This window comes from Crotalus tigris, unplaced genomic scaffold, assembly GCF_016545835.1.
Source record: "Crotalus tigris isolate CLP2741 ecotype Arizona unplaced genomic scaffold, ASM1654583v1 scf7180000020588.15403103151:6194809, whole genome shotgun sequence".
Taxonomy (NCBI): domain Eukaryota; kingdom Metazoa; phylum Chordata; class Lepidosauria; order Squamata; family Viperidae; genus Crotalus; species Crotalus tigris.
Window position 1 is genome coordinate 5,803,343 of NW_024098092.1, and position 17,394 is coordinate 5,820,736.

The 17,394-nt window shown below is 52.7% G+C and overlaps 2 protein-coding genes across 3 annotated transcripts; both read left to right on the forward strand.

Annotated features, from left to right (window-relative positions):
• Positions 1-15: 15 nt before the first annotated feature.
• Positions 16-11,288, forward strand: CEP104 (centrosomal protein 104). Of its 2 annotated transcripts, XM_039367649.1 has the most exons (22): positions 16-144; positions 425-500; positions 1,143-1,273; positions 1,457-1,630; positions 2,095-2,233; positions 2,473-2,535; positions 2,717-2,793; positions 2,903-3,071; positions 3,432-3,590; positions 3,931-4,167; positions 4,568-4,771; positions 5,178-5,345; positions 5,589-5,762; positions 5,996-6,172; positions 6,296-6,502; positions 6,894-7,010; positions 7,284-7,384; positions 7,731-7,839; positions 8,214-8,352; positions 8,443-8,510; positions 8,801-8,897; positions 9,196-11,288. In XM_039367649.1, the coding sequence occupies exons 3-22, from the start codon at positions 1,161-1,163 to the stop codon at positions 9,330-9,332; spliced, it is 2,829 nt and encodes a 942-aa protein (XP_039223583.1). In that variant the 5' UTR covers positions 16-144; positions 425-500; positions 1,143-1,160; the 3' UTR covers positions 9,333-11,288. The 2 variants fall into 2 exon arrangements, with proteins under 2 accessions (XP_039223583.1, XP_039223584.1); XM_039367650.1 differs by lacking the exons at positions 16-144; positions 425-500; positions 1,143-1,273; positions 1,457-1,630; positions 2,095-2,233 and having other exon boundaries at positions 2,511-2,535; positions 2,907-3,071.
• A 1,269-nt stretch (positions 11,289-12,557) lies between these two features.
• Positions 12,558-17,234, forward strand: LRRC47 (leucine rich repeat containing 47). The gene is made up of 7 exons (XM_039367719.1): positions 12,558-13,289; positions 13,721-14,155; positions 14,252-14,368; positions 14,699-14,814; positions 15,047-15,149; positions 15,498-15,587; positions 16,146-17,234. The coding sequence occupies exons 1-7, from the start codon at positions 12,600-12,602 to the stop codon at positions 16,350-16,352; spliced, it is 1,758 nt and encodes a 585-aa protein (XP_039223653.1). The 5' UTR covers positions 12,558-12,599; the 3' UTR covers positions 16,353-17,234.
• Positions 17,235-17,394: the final 160 nt, after the last annotated feature.

A 17,394-nucleotide genomic window follows, 5' to 3' on the forward strand; every position in this document is an offset into this window, starting at 1 on the left:
GGCGTCAGAAGCCTCCGATTCTCCCTGGCTCGTTCGTCCTTCCCTTCCCACCGGCCGCCACTGTACCGCCGCACACGCGCCTGCGCAGTCGAGTCGAAGCGGTTGCTAGGGGAACAGAGGCCCTAGTGATGGAGCCGGAATAAAGTAGGAGGGCAGGGGGGCGAGGCGGGTGGGCTTCTCTCCGGCTCCCCTCCAACCGGGGGGGCTGGGGGGACTCCCTTGGGGCGGGCGGGAAGGGGCGGGGCCTCTCCCGGGGCGGAGGCTTGTGGGACTGCCCGCGACTAGATGGGGACAGCGGACAGGGGGCTAAGAAAGGGGGGGGGTGTTGTCTTATTACTATTATGGCTCTTCTTAGCGGGGACGGGGGGAGGCATCGCCGGTCCCGAGTGGAGCCAGTCAAGCGAGCTGTCCCCCCACCCTGCAGGCCTTTTCATGGTGGTGAAGGACGAGCGAGCAGAAGAGGCCGCCCCCGCCTGCCGCGACGGACGGATCGGCTCCAGGTAGGCGGCGAGGAAGCCGGGCTGGGGAGGGGGGGGACATGCATGCGAGCGCAGGATGTCAATCTAATGCATGCAAAACTCACGTGCATGCAAAACATGCCATTCCGATACATGCAAAGCACCTGCATGCAAATATGCCACTCCAATACATGCAAAACACGTGCAAATGCAAGCAGAGCACATGCAAAGCATGCCATTCCAAAACATGCAAAGCATTTGTGCGTGCAAACACAGTACAAGTAAAAAATTTTCGATTTCTGTAGCTACCCAGAGTCATTTATTGAGACGGAGGGCAGAACGTGTCAATAACTTACATCTTCAAAGCACTTTTGGGTGATCCCTAATAATATCCAAATACATGTGCCCAGGCCCGTAGCCCCAGGTGTATGAAGGGCCCCAACGCCTTTTTGTTTTTATTTTTATTTTTAACACGGTTTCCCACAGCCGCTTGCTGAGTTGAGCAATTGTATAAACCAATTAATTAAAATCAGCAAATAAAAGACAGTAAATTCAAAAATGTAAGATGGGCCTTTGACTAACATTCAGAGTTGCTTGCATTCAGACCATGAAGTTAAAACGCTGTATTCTTTGCTGATGAGAAATCCGTACTTTTACTAAAACTTGGCTGTTCTTTCTTCCCAGTTAGCACAAGAGAGCAGGATGCCACACAAGATTGGGTTCATTGTTATAAGTTCATCCGGACATGAGGATGGCTTCAGTGCCAAGGAACTGATGGTGCACGCGCCAACGGTCAATGGATGGAGGTCATCAAGGTCAGGCCCCAAGAAATTCTAGATATTTTTTTCCTTCCTTCCTTCCTTCCTTCCTTCCTTCCTTCCTTCCTTCCTTCCTTCCTTCCTTCCTTCCTTCCCCTGGTCATTGAGTGTAATATAATATTCCCTCCATTTCAACCCTGGCATGGGAAATCAAAGGCCTCTCTTTTTCTTTATTTTCAGACTCTGCCAATATCCCCAAGAAATAGTCCTCCAGATGGTGGAACGGTGCCGAATTCGAAAGCTGCAACTCCTGGCTCACCAGTATATGATCTCCAGCAAAATTGAGTTCTACATCAGCGAAAACCTGCCCGATTATTTTGCGCCCTACAAATCGGAACGATTCCAGAGGCTGGGGTGAGCTTTTACTTCTCTTGAGATGTGTCGGTATTCGTGCCTGAGTCCCTTAGGGGTCACCCAGTGGAAGCAGGAGGTGAGTGGTCCCAGCTCCATCGCTGATTCCAGATCAAACTATAAAAGCAAGGTGCAGTTCCAAATAAGCAGCTGCAGATCCTAAGACACACATTTGACAGGCTGACCCTCTGCTTGGTCTCCTTTCCTCTGGAACTTGAGAGAGAATTTGTGGATAGCTTAGGATTTCAAGCTAATAATTTTAAATTTAGAGTGTCTGTGAAAAAGACGGAGGTTCACCCAACACTTCCACACAAACCTTCTGTATTGGCAGCTGACTAATTCACTCCAGATATCTTTTTTCTTAGAAAAATATTGAGCTTTTGAAGGCAGGTGATAATCCAGCAGGGTTCACAATACTTGTAAAATATAATCTGCATTAAACCTCTTCCCCCCCCCCACTTCTACAGTTATGTCTCCCTTTCCGATAACGAAAAGACCAGCTATCGGGCCCGGGAGTTGAAATCCGTCTACGTGGATGCAGTCGGACAATATTTAAAGTTGACTTTCCACAAAAACTACGCCAATCGGTACAATCTGTACAGCCAGGTAAAACAAATTTAACCCCAAGATGGTTAATGGGAGCAGCTTAGAATAACTTCCCTAGCTGTGCTTTAAAAAAAAGCCGTCCCTCACCTTCTTGATCCTGAGGAAGATTTTTTTCTCCCCCCCCCCCCAAAAAAAATTGGCTGTAAATTTAATCTCTTGACACTTTTGGTGAACTGGAGGGGGATGTTTTTTTCCAGAATCCCAGCAGACCCTCCCAACTGAGTCTCTTGTTTTTCCAGGTTGCTCTTGTGGCAATAAATATCATTGGGGAACCTGCAGATTTGAGCCCTGAGAACAGCCAGGTGAGTCTGGGAAATTTGGAGGGAGGGGTTGGACTGAGCAGGGGGTTGGACTAGAAGACCTCCAAGGTCCCTTCCAGTTCTGTTTTTGTTGTTGTTGTTGTATATTTAAGTGTTGCTGTCATTCACCCACATTGTGCCCATTCCAGCTAAAAATTCTATTTGTTGTTGTTTTGTTTTCAAGTCTTCCAGGGAGAAGCTGATCGACCATTATCTAGGGAGCAATTTGGATGACTCGGCCTTGGACGGGAGCTACCCTGGGTGAGGATGGCCTAACTGGGAGGCCTCTCCGTGGCCATTTTCCTTCCCTCCCTCCCAACGGCCGTGCTCATGGCACCATCCCAAACTGCCGTTCTCCCCTTCATTCCAGGAAGGCCGACGCCATTTCTCCACTGGATGATCTGGCCTTTGACATGTACCAGGATCCGGAAGTGGCCCAGATCATTCGCAAGCTGGACGAGAAGAAGCACGAAGCGGTGCGCCAGGAACACTACGATCACGCCAAGAAGCTCAAGCAAGCCATCGCAGATCTGCAGAAGGTAGCAGGGGCTGAGGGAGGGTGGGGAAGGCGTCCCACCGGGAGAGGTGGAAAGGGACTCGGCTGCCTTGAGGTCCTTCCTTTCTCGTTCTCTTGGACATGCAAAACTTGTGAGGGATTGTTCTCTGTTGAATATCAAAAGTTCTGCTTGTTGGACTGGAGTAACCAGGTTCCTTAACCAAGATTGGTCTAGTTTTACCTGTCTTTGTGTGTACATTGGATGAATGGCTGTGGCAGCAATGCCCAATCCACTCATTTAATTATTAATGTTCTCCGTTGGATATTTGGGTGCTCACTTGCTCCGTGCTTTAGAAGTTTTCTCTGCTATGACCAATTGAACCACTCCGGGCTCTTGTTTCAGGTCGGGGAGCGGCTGGGACGCTACGAGGTGGAGAAACGGTGTGCCGTCAAGAGGGAGGACTACGACTTGGCCAAGCAGAAGAAGCAGCAGATGGAAGACTATCGTGTCAAGGTCTACCAGCAGTTGGAGCTTCATAACCTCTTGGACCCAGATCTCGCGGTAAGTGGAATATCTCCAGGAAGGAATCCCTAAGCCCCTCTGGAAGCTGACCCTTGGCAACCCCCCACCCGCTTAAAAGAACCCACCCCCATTAAAAACTGTTCTTCTCTCCCAAGACTAGGTCAGAGGTTGGGAGTTGTAGGATATTGTAGGCCCATAGTTATTTTAGATCAGAGTTTCTCAACCTTGGCAACGTGAAGATGTGTGGACTTCAACTCCCAACTCTAATGCATTCCTTTTGATGTGTATCCCCATTGTGGCTTGTTTACTCTCTTCTAATCCCCTTCTCTGCAATCTTTCCATTCTGGAATGAATGAACGAATTTCTTTCATACACTCAGATCCGGCGGCTACCTGACCTGCCACTCGAGCCTGTGGCTCAGCCCACCACGACCCTCCAGCAGAAGAAGCCCCTGCCGTCCCCCTGGCGGGAGAAAGCTGAGCCAGAGAGCCCCGCCTCCTTGCCCCCCGAGAAGCCCCCCGAAGTCCCCTCGCCTGAGCCGGCCCCTTCTCAGGCCTTCTCTCCCCCGCTGGCACGGGCGGCTCCCAACGCTGCAGAGGCCTTCCCGAAGATCAGCGTAAGTTTGGGTCAGCTCTCGGTCCTGCTTCTCCCGCCCCCTTTCCTTAGCCACGCCCCTTCCTTCGCTCCTCTTCCTTTTCTCTCTTCCTTCTTTTCCTTTTATCGTTCACTCTTCTTCCTTCTCTCCTTTTTACCCTTCCTTCTTCCTCTCCTCAAGTACCAAATTCTCCAGCGGGAGACCTTTTCCCACAGATTTCTCCTGACCTTCACATCTCCAGCCCTAGACACAACCCTGGCCCCCCTCCCATTCTCGCTCTGTGCAAACGTGGCCCCTTCCCACGTTGGTTGCCAAGCTTGCTCGACTTGAGAGTGCCGTTGGGGGTTCTGGGAGCTGCACTCCAACCGTGGAGGGACGCTCTGCGGCCACCAGCTTTGACCGCCGGGCCCTTCTCTCCCAGGTCGAGTTCTTACCTTACGACGAGCGGCCCCTCCCGGCCATCCGCCGGCAGCAGGAGGAGGGCTTTCCCTTGCTGGAGCCCGAGATGACCGAGGAAGAGGCCGGGGACACGGCCAGGGGCGGGGCGGTGGGCGACCCGGAGCCTCTGACCGAGAAGGCCCTGCGGGAGGCCAGCACCTCCATCGACGTCTTCGGGGAGACGCTGGTAAAGAGGGAGGGAGGAGGTCAGGGGTCAGGGAGGGGCGTCCGGAGCTCTTGGACTTTGGGACGGGAGGGGGACGGGACACCCACAGGCTGTGAAGGGAATCTGGCTTCCCCATTGATTTTGTCGGTCGGAAATGTCGAAAAGGGGATCACGTGAGCCCCTTTATGCGACCGTCATAAATATGAACCAATTGCCAAGGGTCTGGATTTTGATCGCATGACCCTGGGGGACGCTGCAGGGTTTGTAAGTGCGAAATGCGGCCCTAACTCGCTTCTCCCGGGCCGTTGTAACTCTGAACCGTCACTAAACAAATGGCCGTAACTGGAGGACTCCCTAGGGCTAGCAGAGGGCAGCTCTCGGTCTCCCGCCAGGCCCCTCTCCTTCCTTCCCGCCTTGCTTTGCCCAGGTGGCCGGCGCCTACTCCAAAACCTGGTCGTATCGCGAGGACTCGTTGCTGGCCATCTACAAGAAAATGATCGAGGCTCCCACCAGCACCCCCAAGGAGGAGCTCAAGAACATGCTCCGAGGGGCCGTCTTCCTCGTCGTGAGGGCCATCAAAGATATCGTCTCTTCGGTGAGGGAAGGCGAAAACCGGGAGGCCGAGAGGGTTGGGGTCACCTGGGTAGGGGCTCTTTATCCCCCCCACCCACCCCCCGGTTCCCCAAAGCTCTGCCCCATCCCCCGGTCTCCTGCGTCCCGCTTCCAGCTGACGCGAAGAAGAAAAGCAGCTGGTTGAGGTTCCTTCGAAACTGAGAACGGCTCACCTGGAGGGTTCTGTGTTGCTGTTCTCTTGTCCTCCTCTCTTCAAACGCGGCAGGTTTTCCACGCCTCCTTGAAGCTCCTGAAAATGAGCATCACACAGTACATCCCCAAGCACAAACTGGGCAAGCAGGAGACCGTTTTCTGCCTGGAGCGGACCTTCCCCAACCTCCTCTCCCGCACGGGGGACTCCTCGGCCCGCCTTCGGACAGCCTCCGCCAACTTCATCCAGGTGAGTCTACCTGCAGGGAAACTCTGCAGCCGATTGGTTGACATTCCATCCCCAGTGTGGCCAGAGACTCGTCTTTTACTGAAATTTCCATGCGGTTTTAAAAATTCACATTTTATTTTATTTTTTTATGTCCTTGCCTAGTTTTTTTCTCTGTTAACGTTTTTTTTTTTTTCTTTTGGATTTTGGATTTGGATTTTCTGAATGAATCAGTAAGCTGCCCTGCCTCTTTGCAGGAGATGGCCCTTTGCAACGAAGTGAAGCCTCTGCAGATCATCCCTACCCACCTGGTGCAGCCCCTGAGGCCCCACTGCCCTACACACCTCGCCATGAGCCAGGTGGAGCTGGTGGAACGCTTGCTGAAACACCTGGGCACCGAGAACTCCGGCTTCACGGTCGATAACGTCATGCGAGTAAGAACTCTGAGGTCCTATAACCTCCCACAATTTGTTCTCAGATTCCTTGTCGCTGCAGATCCTAAATGATTATGCCAGATGCTCACCTTTGAGCCTGATTGGGAAGCTTTCTGGTCTCAGTTTGCCACAGGAGCTCTGGAGCACCGTGTCTTCGAGGTGCGGGAAACGGCTCTCCGGATCATCTTGGACATGTATCGGCAGCACCAAGACAACATCCTGGATTATCTGCCCCCCGACGACGCCAACACCCGGAAGAATGTGCTGTACAAGACCCTGTTCGATGGCTTCGCTAAAATCGACGGCCGACTGACCGACGCTGAGCTCAAAGTAAGGGAGGAGCCTTCGTCAGGAGTCCGGCCTTCATCCCAAGGAAGTGTTGTGCCCATGTGGGTGTTTTGTGGGTCTGCATGGTTCATTCTGAAAAGCCCTGGCCCAGTTCTTAGAGGTCCAAGTGTGTGCCGACGTCTCATGACCCAGCTAGATTACATCGTCAGTCTTAGAAGGGAGTGGGGTTAGGTGAATGGAGGAGGACAGGGGCCCCTTGGTGCTCTCTGGGCTTGGTGGCTTTCTTGAAGACATTTCATGACCCGGTTAGGTGGCCTCATCAGTGCTAGAAGGAAGGGGGGTGCAGAGAGGAGGTGGAGAGGATCCCCATTCTACAGGAGCCTTCCGTGCCGTGCCTGATGCTGGCTCAGGGGCTCCACGGTTGTCTGAACAGGCCCAGAAGAAGTCAGCGACTGAGGAAGCAGAGAAGGAGAAGAAAGATGAGATCAAGGCCTTGCAAGGTCAAGTGGCAGCCCTGAAGGAGATGCAGACGGACGCCCAAGCCGACAAGGTATCCAGGGGCATCCAAGGCAGCCTGACAATGCCCATCGTCCCCAGCCAGCATGGGTCTCACCAGATGTTGCCCTCCAGCACACCTGTGGGCTGTCAGCCTGAGAAGGGCAGCTCCTGCCTCCTGCTGTTGCTCGGGGGGCCCTAAATTGTCAGCTGCCATGCAGGTTTCAGGGGTACCGACAGAACCCCCTTTTCTGCCCCGTTAATTAAGCTGGCTGTCAGCAAAGATCCGGCCTTTCTGTTGCTTCTGACTTTCTTAATTTCTTTTTAGGAAAAAGACAGGGATTTGCAGAAACCGTCCAAGAAGGCTGCCCAGCCCGTCCCGGCAGATCCTCTGGATGACCACTCATCGGTTGCCAACTACCTGGACAAGTGAGTCGTTGGTGGGGCCGGCCTAGCCCTGGGGATGGGATGGCCGGCAGGCAGTAAGGCCAGTCTCCCTGCCTTTAAGGAGGACGAGCATTCTTCCCCTCCTGCTGGGTGGACAAACCATACATTCAAGCTAAGCTGCTTTATTGCTCCTGCCTCTCCACCAGAACCTAGTCCAGCAGTGGTCAGCACTAAAATTGGCACTAGATAAGAGTCAACAGAATTCAAGATGGGTTGGGTCTAAGATTGTTTGTGGGAATGTAAGAATCTTTCCTTCCTTCCTTCCTTCCTTCTTTCCTTCCTGGGTCTTAATTTGTCATTTTCCCTCTTCTTCCTTCCTCCTTGTCAGCCTCTGTATCTTTTGTGGGGAGAGAGACGACTCCTTCACCGAGGAAGGGCTGGACCTCCATTACTGGAAGCACTGCCCCATGCTGACCAGGTGTGACTTCTGCAAGCAGGTGAGCCCTCCCACCTTCCCCCAACAGCTTCCCTCCTGGAGCTGCGGGTGCTCCATCGTTGGAGGTTTTGAGGGGAGATTCAACTGCAGTTTCTCTCGTCCAGCCTGCCCTTCCCTTCCGCTCATTCGTTATTCCGCCATGTTCATTTTGAAAAAAAAAACAAAAAAAACACCAAACCTGTTTGCAAACCAGTCTAGGCTAGTTGCTCACAGAGACCTGGCCCCAAAGGGTTGGGAACGCAGGCCTCGCTTCTTTGGGGGAGCCCAGGGGTTCTCTTGCCAGCCTGGGGGAGACACACACAGACACACACACACACAGATCTCGCCATCGTCTCAGATCAAGGACCTCTTCTGTGTCCCCCCCCCACCGGGCAGGTGGTGGAGATCGCCAGCCTGACCGAGCACTTGCTGACAGAGTGTGAGAAGAAGGACAACTTTGCCAAGTGTTCCCGTTGCTGCGAGGCCCTGCCGAAGGAGGAGCTGGCCCGGCACGTCAAGGGGAGATCCTGCAACCGTCAGTCCTTTTTTTCCCTTTTGGGGGGGGGTCCTTTGGGCCTCTGGGACCCTCCCCCAGAGGCTGACGTCTCCCGTCTCTTCTCTCCAGCGGCCAAGTCTGAGAAAGTGGCCAACCGCTGTCCGTTATGCCACGACAATTTTACCCCAGGCGAGGAGGTGAGAGCTGCGGGCGTGGAGGGAGGGGCCGCTCCTCAGGATAACAGAGTGGGGGGGGAGGACCAGGGAAGGGTCCTCTTCCTGTCCTACAGGACCAAGGACAGGGCCTGACTCAGTGAAAGAGGGGAAGGGGCTATGGGACAATCCAACACACCAGGGGAGGCCCCACTGCCACCCAACCTCCCTTCTTCAGCTGGGGGTTGCCAGCCTGTCGTCCGCTGATCCTCCTCTTCCTCCTTCAGACCCTCTGAACCATTTTTCCCCTCTCTCCCTCCCCCTCGCCCCCCCAGGCCTGGAAGGTGCACCTGATGGGCAGAGACGGCTGCCGCATGAACCCGAGGCGCTTGCCTTCTCTGAACAAGACCTTGCCCACGCAGACCGTCACCGGTAAAGACCCCCTCGTGTTTCTCCCCCCCCCCATAAACTGGGGTGCCCTCATTTCTCCCCAGAAATCAGGGCTACCAAACGCACAGCTGGCACTTTCAGCTGGGAATCCGTGTCTTACTAGCCCCAGGTACTTACAGGTAATCCTCGAGTTACGTACCTTGAGCCCATCACTGGCAGCAGACTTTGAATGGTGGAGACAGCAGCTCCCCCCCCCCTTCCTATTTTCCCATCTCTTCCTCAGAGGGGGGTTAAATGCACACACAGACACACCCTTTTCTCTTCTTTTTACTTTTTGCAGGCCGGGCTGGCGGAACCGTCCTGAACCGGTCGGGACCCCTGGGAGTGAAGCTGCGGTCGCCCACGGTGGGGAGCAAAATCCCCACCCCACGAGGAGGGTTGAATAAAAATACTGGCAGAACGTATGCAAAGCGATGACGCCGATCCCTTCTTTGCCCTCCCGCCCCCCCCCCAGGGGCCACGTACTCTTTCTTCCACTGCAGTAGGGCTTGCGTTAGGGGGAGGGCCCAGCAGCGGTCTGAAAGGGGCTGTCCTCCGCCAATGCCCCCCCCACACCTCTTATTTACAACATCTGCACTCCAATATCTATATAGGATAATGGGGTTGGAAGGGGCCTTGGAGGACATCTAGACCAACCCCCTGCTGAAGCAGGAGACCTTATACCAACCCAGTCAAATGGCTGAAGACACCCCCCCCCCCCAGGGATGGAGGGCAGTCTCTTCCATTGCTTCACAGGTCTCACAACCAAGACATTTCTCCGTAGTTCTAGGTTGCTTCTCTCTTTAATGGTCTTCCATCTGATTCAAACATAGAATCACAAGACTGGAAGGGACCTTGGAGGTCTTCTAGCTCAACCCTCTGTCCATGGCAGGAGACCTTATAGTATCCCAGACACATGGCTGTCCAGTCTCTTCTTAAAAACCTCCAGCGACGGAGCAGCTACAACGTGGGTACCCCAAGATTGCACCTGTAAGGTGGGGCGGTGTATAAATTTAACGAATCAGTAAATATTCCCTAGGTGAGTAATTAAAACCAAGGCAGAAGGCAGATTAGAAGCTCCTATCTCTGGCAGATAGTAGAGCTGTCAGAATTTGTAAGATGTGTTGCTTAAGGGTAGGAACCCTTAAAGGGCTTTTCAACACACTCCACACTCTTTCCCCGGAAGGCAGGCCAAACAGAGTCCTGCAAAGTAAAAAATTAAACCTGCGAATGGCCAAGGCCTTTTGGCAATAGCAGCCAACTCCTGACCCTAAGGGTCAAGCTTTCCCCATTGCCCAGCCTGGCAAAATCTGAAAATTTTTCCTTGCAGGCTTGATCAAAAAGAAAAAATAATGCAGGGGTTTTTTTGGCATTATTTTGGCTTTTTATGCCTCAAGGAGCGGTTGGGTGGGTTAATTATGATGTCCTGAAAGTCACCAAAATGGAGTTAACTTTGTTCAGGGTTGCAGCCCTGTCAGGAGCCTATCCAGAGAAATAAAAAGCAGTTCCCTTTTTCGAAGGCAGGAAAGGTTTTATAAACAACTGAGCAAAGGAAGTAGAAATTATGCATAGAATCCTAATCAAGTAAAGAAAAATCTCTTCTTGGTCTTATCCTTCCAAACCTCGCTTGAAAAGACGGGTAGCGTTTTTTGTTTTTATTTTTTTACAAAAAGGCATTTTTTTAAAAAAAACAAATTGATTTGTATCTCTTTGAGGTATCTCAACCAAGGGCTTATGCACAGGTTTCTGAAATGCATCAATATATAGAAAAATACTGTTTTCTGACAGATACCTCAGTCTCCTTATGTCATCTCCCCATCCTATCTTAATTTGCTCAGGACAGGCAAGAATCTTATTTTAAGAGGGTTATTAAATCAAACCAGGTTGCAGGAAATCAGCATTCCTTTTTTTAAAGGGCACTCCATGAAGATCAGGGTTTATGACTTGATTGGGGGGGCTCCGCTGAGCCACTTTGTCTGGGGTTGGGGTCCACATGTAGGAATTGTAACGAGCACTTTCTATTATGCTGTGAACCCGCTTGCTATTTATTGTCCTCTATGACAAAACAGTTGGGAAAGAAAGATTATGGAAAATCAAAAAGTACCTTCTCCATCATCTGCGGGCCTTGTGGAGAAACCTCTGGCCCGTCTCAAAGTTTGAAAAGCACATCTTGTGGGGGGGGGGAATCCTTTCAATTCGCCAAAGTGGAGCCCTACCTCAAAGGAATCGGTTAAGTCCTTGAGGGATGGGGGCCGTTTTTATTCCGACTGTTTTAAGAGCAAATAAGCTGGATAGCAGGTCTGATTCCAGAATTCTGCTGGCACCGTGCTACATAGAATCACGTTACACTCCTGTTTGTATTTAACTGATAATAAAGCTCTGAATTTCAGCTAATGGGTGTCCGGTCCTTTTTATACGTCTGTTTTCTGCTCATCCAGTTCTGTTTTTTTATTACTGTTTTTGCAGCATCATTCTCGGCTCAAAACAAATTGGTGTTTTAGAACTAAGAGCCATTTGGGTATCGCGTTTAAGGCATCAGGCTAGAAACACGGCGACCGTGAGTTCTAGTCCCACTTAGACACAGAGTCAGATGGGTGAAGTTGGGCCAGTCCCTCCCTCTCAGCCCTAGGAAGGAAGCAACAACAAACATAAAATTCTTGCCTATAAAACAGCAGCCATTTGTCCACGCAGTGACCCAACAAGCGAACCTCTTCAGTGCTAGAAGGGAGTTGGGTGTGAGGAGAGGAGAGAAGGACTGAGGGGTCCCTGGTGCTCTCTGAGCTTGGTTGTTTCCTTGTAGACATTTTGTGATCCAAAGTTATCCGTGCTAGAAGGGAGGGGGTGGTCTCTAAAGAGGAAGAGGGGGACAGTGGACTATGGGGTCCTTGGTAGTTGTCTTGCAGACGTTTCATGACCCAACCAGGGAGCAGATTCAGTGCTGGTGAAGATGGATCTACAGAAGCATCGACGAGGCTCCCCAGTTGGGTCATGAAACATCTGCAAGAAGACAGCCAAGTTCAGAGAGCACCGAGGACCCTGCAGGAGAAGATCCCCGGCAACAAGGTAGACAGATTCAATTATAGCAGTGAGGAAGGAGATGCCATTGGAAGACCTGGAGGATCCTTCTGGAGAAGCTCTATGGGCTTGCTTGGGATCAATGCTGGCTAGGTTAACCCAAAAGAGACCATGATGGGCAGAGGCAGCATTAGAAGACCTAGTTGGGACACATCGCCCTGGAGAAGGTCCGTGTAGGGCTTGGCACTTCCTTGATGCCACTAATCCGGGGGTCTCCAAACTGGGACTTGGGGACTTCAATTCCCAGAATTCCTCACCCAGGGAATATTTATTGATTTCTTTGTTAAATTTGTTTCGTTGCTCTGATCAGTCATTAGGAAGGAGAAGGGGAGCACCAGCAGCACCACTGGAAGGAAGATCTGGAACCAGCTCGGGCACAGATCAATGAGGGCAAAAAAATCTCTTTTAAGGTCTGAAAGGTGGATGGACTTCAACTCCCAGAATTCCCCAGCCAGGAAGTCCGCCCATCTTAAAAAACAGTCCCAACTTGAGAAGCATCGCTCCTAAAATGTCTCGGCGCCTGCGCAAAAGAAGCCGAGCGGGGAAGGGAATCGACGTGACGTAGCGGGAAAGAGGACCGTAGAGGACGTCATCCGCGCGCGCCGGAAGCGGCCGGCGGAGCGAGCGAACATGGCGGCGCCCGGGGGAGTCGAGGAGTGCTGGCCCGAGCTGGCGGCGGCCGTGGCGGGCGGGCGGCGGGAAATGCGGCTGGAGGCCGGCGAGGCGCTGGAGCGGCGGGTCCGCGAGGCCGGCGGTCGCCTTCCGGCCGCGCTGGGCGAGCTGGGCGCGGCGCTGCGCTCTCTGGAGGTCCGCGGCTGCCCGGAGCTACGCGAGCCCGGTGCGGCGCTGGGCCTTCTCTCGGGCTTGCAGGCGTTGGCGCTGCCCGGCTGCGCGCTGGGCCCGGCGGGGCTCTCCCTGGCCGGGCGCCTGCTCCCGATCGGGCTGCGGTCGCTCGACCTGTCGGACAATGGCCTGGAGGAGCTGCCGCCGCAGCTGGGCGGGCTGGACGGGGCCGGGGAGGAGGAGGTGGGCGGGGAGGCGCCGGCCCTGCCCGAGCTGCGGGTACTAAACCTGCGCCGCAACCGGCTGCGCGGCTTGGGCCCCGGGTTGGCCCGCTCGGCCCCCGCGCTGCAGGAGCTGCTGCTGGGCGGGAACCGGCTGCGGGCCCTCCCGGGGACGATGCTGCCCCCGCCGCCCGCTCAGCGGGGTCGCCGGCCCGGCCCGCCGCCCTCGCCCCTGCCGCTGCTGGGCCTGCTGGAGGCAGCCGAGAACGAGCTGGAGGTGCTGGGCGCCGAGGTGGCCCGCCTGGCCGGGCTGAAGGTGAGCCAAGGTGGGAGGGGATGCCGGCATGGTAGATCCTCCAGACTCTCCATTAAAGCAGAGGCTTACATATGCATAGGGTCTCCTGTTCAAGCTGCAGTTGGACTAGAGGACCTTCCGAGGTCCCTTCCAACTCTGTTATACTGTATTCTGAGGTCCATACTCAAAATGGGGAGGAATTTCCTGGCAGTGAAAACAATCGGTGGAACGGTTTAAAAAGCTGTGGATGCTCCATCGCTAGAGGCCTTCAGGAAGAGAATGGACAGCGAACGGTCTCCTGCTCGAGCGGGGGGGGGGCTGGCTGAGGAATTCTGGGAGTTGAAGTCCACAAGTCATAAAAGGGCCCAGTCTGAAGACTCCTGCCCTAGGGATTTGCTCTCTTTTGCACTCTTTCCTTGGTTGAAATAGCTAGCTCTGTTTTCTTTCTCCAGACTTTGGACGTCTCCAATAACAAGCTCTCCGAAATCCCAGCGGAGCTGGCCGACTGCCCAAAGCTGAAGGACGTCAACCTGAAAGGCAACGCCCTCAAGGACAAACGGCTGGAGAAGATGGTGAACGGCTGCCAGACTAAATCGATCTTGGAGTATCTGCGCCGAGGGAGAGGCAAACAGGAGGGTGGCGCCGAGAGGGAAGAAAGCCGGAAAAAGAAGCGGGAAAAGAACAAGAAGAAAACAGGTAGCGATGACGAACTGGAAGACACCCAAAAACTGCTTGTGAAAATTCTTCACATCTCTGACAACTTGGCACCGTTGGTGGTGAAAGCCGGCCCCAGTGCGAAAGACGTCCGCCCTTACATTGTGTGCTGTGTGGTGAAAGGCATGGATTTCAGCACAGGCAATGCTCTGAAGAGGTTCCTCTCTGTGCAGGTGGGGCTCCGAAAAGGACACTAAGCCATTGGGAGCAGGAATAAGGAATAGTTCAAAATAAATGTAAAGCTGTTTTTCTTTTAATCCCACAAACAGACAAAACTCCACGAGGACCTTTGTGAGAAGCGAACAGCAGCCACCATTGCGACTCATGACCTGCAGCTGGTGAAAGGACCACTTGTTTATGAAGCTCGGGCCCCAGAGGAGTTGAAGGTGGGCTGTGCTCCAGCAGAGGGTTTCTGGAGAGGAGGGGGAGTAGGAGGAGGGGTCCTTGGTGCTCCCTGAGCATGTTTGCTTTCCTTGCAGACATTTCAGGACCCATTTAGGTAACATCATCAATGCAACCCCCCCCCCTTCTGGCCCTGATGATGTTCCCTAGTTGGGTCATGAAACATCTGTAAGAAAACAACCCAGCTCAGAGAGCACCCAGGACCCCACAGATATAAGTTGCTTGCCTGTTTCTGCCTCAGTCTTTCTCTCCGAAGCTGCCTGAGGTCCTGCCCATTTTGGAACGGATGTGATGAAACGCTTCCTGTTTTTCAGATCGTCCCCCTGGGCCGGAAGGAGACAAAGGCCAACGACCTCCTTCGCCAATTGCAGGCCGAAGCTGAGGAGCAACGGAAACAGAAAAAAAGACAGAATATCTCTGGATTGTACAAGTGCGTCATGAGTTCGAGGCAGAGGAGAAAAAGTAGGGTGGAGCATGGGTTCAAGAGTTACCACGTGTGTAGATTAAACGGGGTTCCTGGCAGGGTTTCCTAAAAGAAACAAAGATTTTGTGCTCAAATAAACTCAAATTCTTCATTAAAATTTAAATTTAAACTAAATTACCCTTATACGACCATAATAGTGTCCTAATAATGTAGGCCGCCTTTCTTCCAATCTTTGCAGGTACCTTCAGCTCCTGGATGGGAAAGAAAATTATCCCTGCCTGGCTGATGCCGAAGGTGCCGTGATTTCGTTCCCTCCTATTACGAACAGTGAGAAAACAAAGGTGAGGAAGGGGCTTGACGGAGCAGCGGGTGGGGGAGGGGCTGGGATTCCTGCAATATGGAGACCAGTTCTTCAGTCTGCAAATCACAGCCAAGCCAGCCTCGTGTAAATGTATTGTAATCTAGGAGGAAACATAGCAAAGATAGCTCTTACAAGCACAGTTGGGACTTGACTGCACTGATGCAGTGATCATGAAGCCGAACCAACGTCAGTGCAAGGACTGGTTGAAAATCACTTTTTCCAGGGCTGTTGCAACTTTGAACGGTCGCTAAATGAATAGTTGTAAATCGAGGACTTCTTGAAAACGCAGGGATGGTTTTTGCTCACATTTCCATTTGGTCTTTTGAAGCTTGGGAAAACCACCACCGATTTGCTTCTTGAAGTGACCAGCGGCACGAGCCTTCAGCTGTGCAAAGATGTGATGGACACCCTCATTGTGGTACGTCCTCCTTCCCCCCACTCTTCCCCGCCTCTCATATCAGTGCTGGGAACCATGGGCCTCGGGCTGTTGGGAATTGCACCCCACAGCTGGGACCACAAGGTGTGCATCCAGCCTAATAACAGGTTCACGGGCAGCCCCCAACTTACGACTACAGTGGGACCTGCCAATTCTAGTTAAAAGTCATGACAGACGTAAAGTGTGTCAGTCATGTGACCGGGCCTATTTTACAGCCTATTTTGCAGCCAACATGGCGATGTTACAGTAAACTCTGTGGTCATTAAATGAGCCCGTTGTTCGTAGTGGGCGTTTTGGCCAGAACCCAGAAGTAAACCCTGGTTTCAGCAAAAATATCATAAATCGTGGCTGGGTAACAGCAGGACGCGGCAAAATGCTGGCCAGTTGCCAAGTGCCCAGAATTGACCAGAGTGGGGTGTGGAACCCCAGAATCAGGTCAAATACTTTTTTGGGAGGGGGGTTTCCATCATAACTAAATGACTAGTCGTAACTAAATCATCTCTTTTATTATGACGGTTATTCCTTATTTTTGAATTGCAGAAAATGGCCGAGTTGAACAAGCTGACTGCAGTCCACAAAGACGGGGAAGCTGGCTCAGATCACGAAATCCTCGCGCCAGAAGGCAGCCCCCCAAACAGCCCCCTGGTCTTGGAGCAGGTCCGGGTGGTGGACGCAGAGGGGAACTTAAAAGTGCTTTATCCCTCAAAGACAGATCTCCACTCCTCCCTCCTCACCGTCCTTCATTAAGCTCTGCTGGCCAAACGCCTCATCCGGGACTTTTCATAAAAGTTTTTTGGGGGGGAGGGGAGGGGTCCCGCTGCTCAGCTCGTTCGCCACAGCAGGAAGCGCTGAGCTATTTTAAGCCGCATGAATTTGGGATCTTGAGAGTCGGACTTTTAGCTTGCTTTAATCCCCCTACTCAGATGGGGGGGTCAATTTTGGTCCCTTGCCAATGACAGCGCCAACTGATTCCTCCCTGCGGATATAATTTTGCTGTGCTGTGTGATTGTGTTCCTTCCGTGGGAAAGAGGTGAGTGGGTGGCTGGTCTCCCTGAGTGCAGATGAAATGGGGGAACATCCTAGGGGCAGAAGGAACCCCAGTAAAAAATCACCGGAGGGTAGCTTTCCCCTATCACATTATTTCCTTCCCCTTCTCCGTAATGTGGATTCTCCAGGAGCAGAGGGGTGCTATGTCTTCTCCAGCTTGGCCCTGGGGCTTTGGGGTAGGGTGTCCCAAATGGCCACCAACCTTTGCTCCCTCCCAACTGTGGGGCCCTTGCTGGTGTCTTAAGTTTAGTGGTTTTCTTGCAGACATTTCGTGACACAGCTAGGTAACATCGTCAGTGCTAGCAGAGAGTTGGTTTCTGGTTTCTAGCAATGATGTGACCTAGTTGGGTCATGAAACGTCTGCAAGAAAACCAACAAACTCAGGAAGAAAGCACCTGCCTGCGTTCCAGGTTGTAGGGAAACAAACCTGATTTTTAAAATCCGAATTTCCCCCTAAAAATACACCTCCAAACACAAGGCATTGGGCTAGCAAATTTTACTGGAAATTAAAGCTGTCTGGATCCCCAGTTTTGGGGCACAAATAATCCCTCCCAAAAAATAAAAAAAATGTTTGAAATCTCAGTTCTGGTGACTTTTGTTCAGCAATGAAAAAACTGGGATAAAGCAGCAGTGCCCAAATCTCTAGGGTGGTGGAGGAGAGCAGGCAGCGCCAGCCCTGCGGAGCAGGCCTCAGCTGGCATTCCTCACCTGTTGTGTTAACAGCCAGCAGCGAATTTGGGAG

Coding starts and splice junctions, on each gene's coding strand:
- LRRC47 (XM_039367719.1), top strand. CDS start 12,600: ATGGCGGCGCCCGGGGGAGTCGAGGAGTGCTGGCCCGAGCTGGCGGCG. Junction 15,150..15,497: donor CGAACAGTGAGAAAACAAAG/GTGAGGAAGGGG, acceptor GGTCTTTTGAAG/CTTGGGAAAACCACCACCGA. Junction 15,588..16,145: donor TGATGGACACCCTCATTGTG/GTACGTCCTCCT, acceptor TTTGAATTGCAG/AAAATGGCCGAGTTGAACAA.
- CEP104 (XM_039367649.1), top strand. CDS start 1,161: ATGCCACACAAGATTGGGTTCATTGTTATAAGTTCATCCGGACATGAG. Junction 2,536..2,716: donor TGAGCCCTGAGAACAGCCAG/GTGAGTCTGGGA, acceptor TTTGTTTTCAAG/TCTTCCAGGGAGAAGCTGAT. Junction 3,072..3,431: donor CCATCGCAGATCTGCAGAAG/GTAGCAGGGGCT, acceptor CTCTTGTTTCAG/GTCGGGGAGCGGCTGGGACG.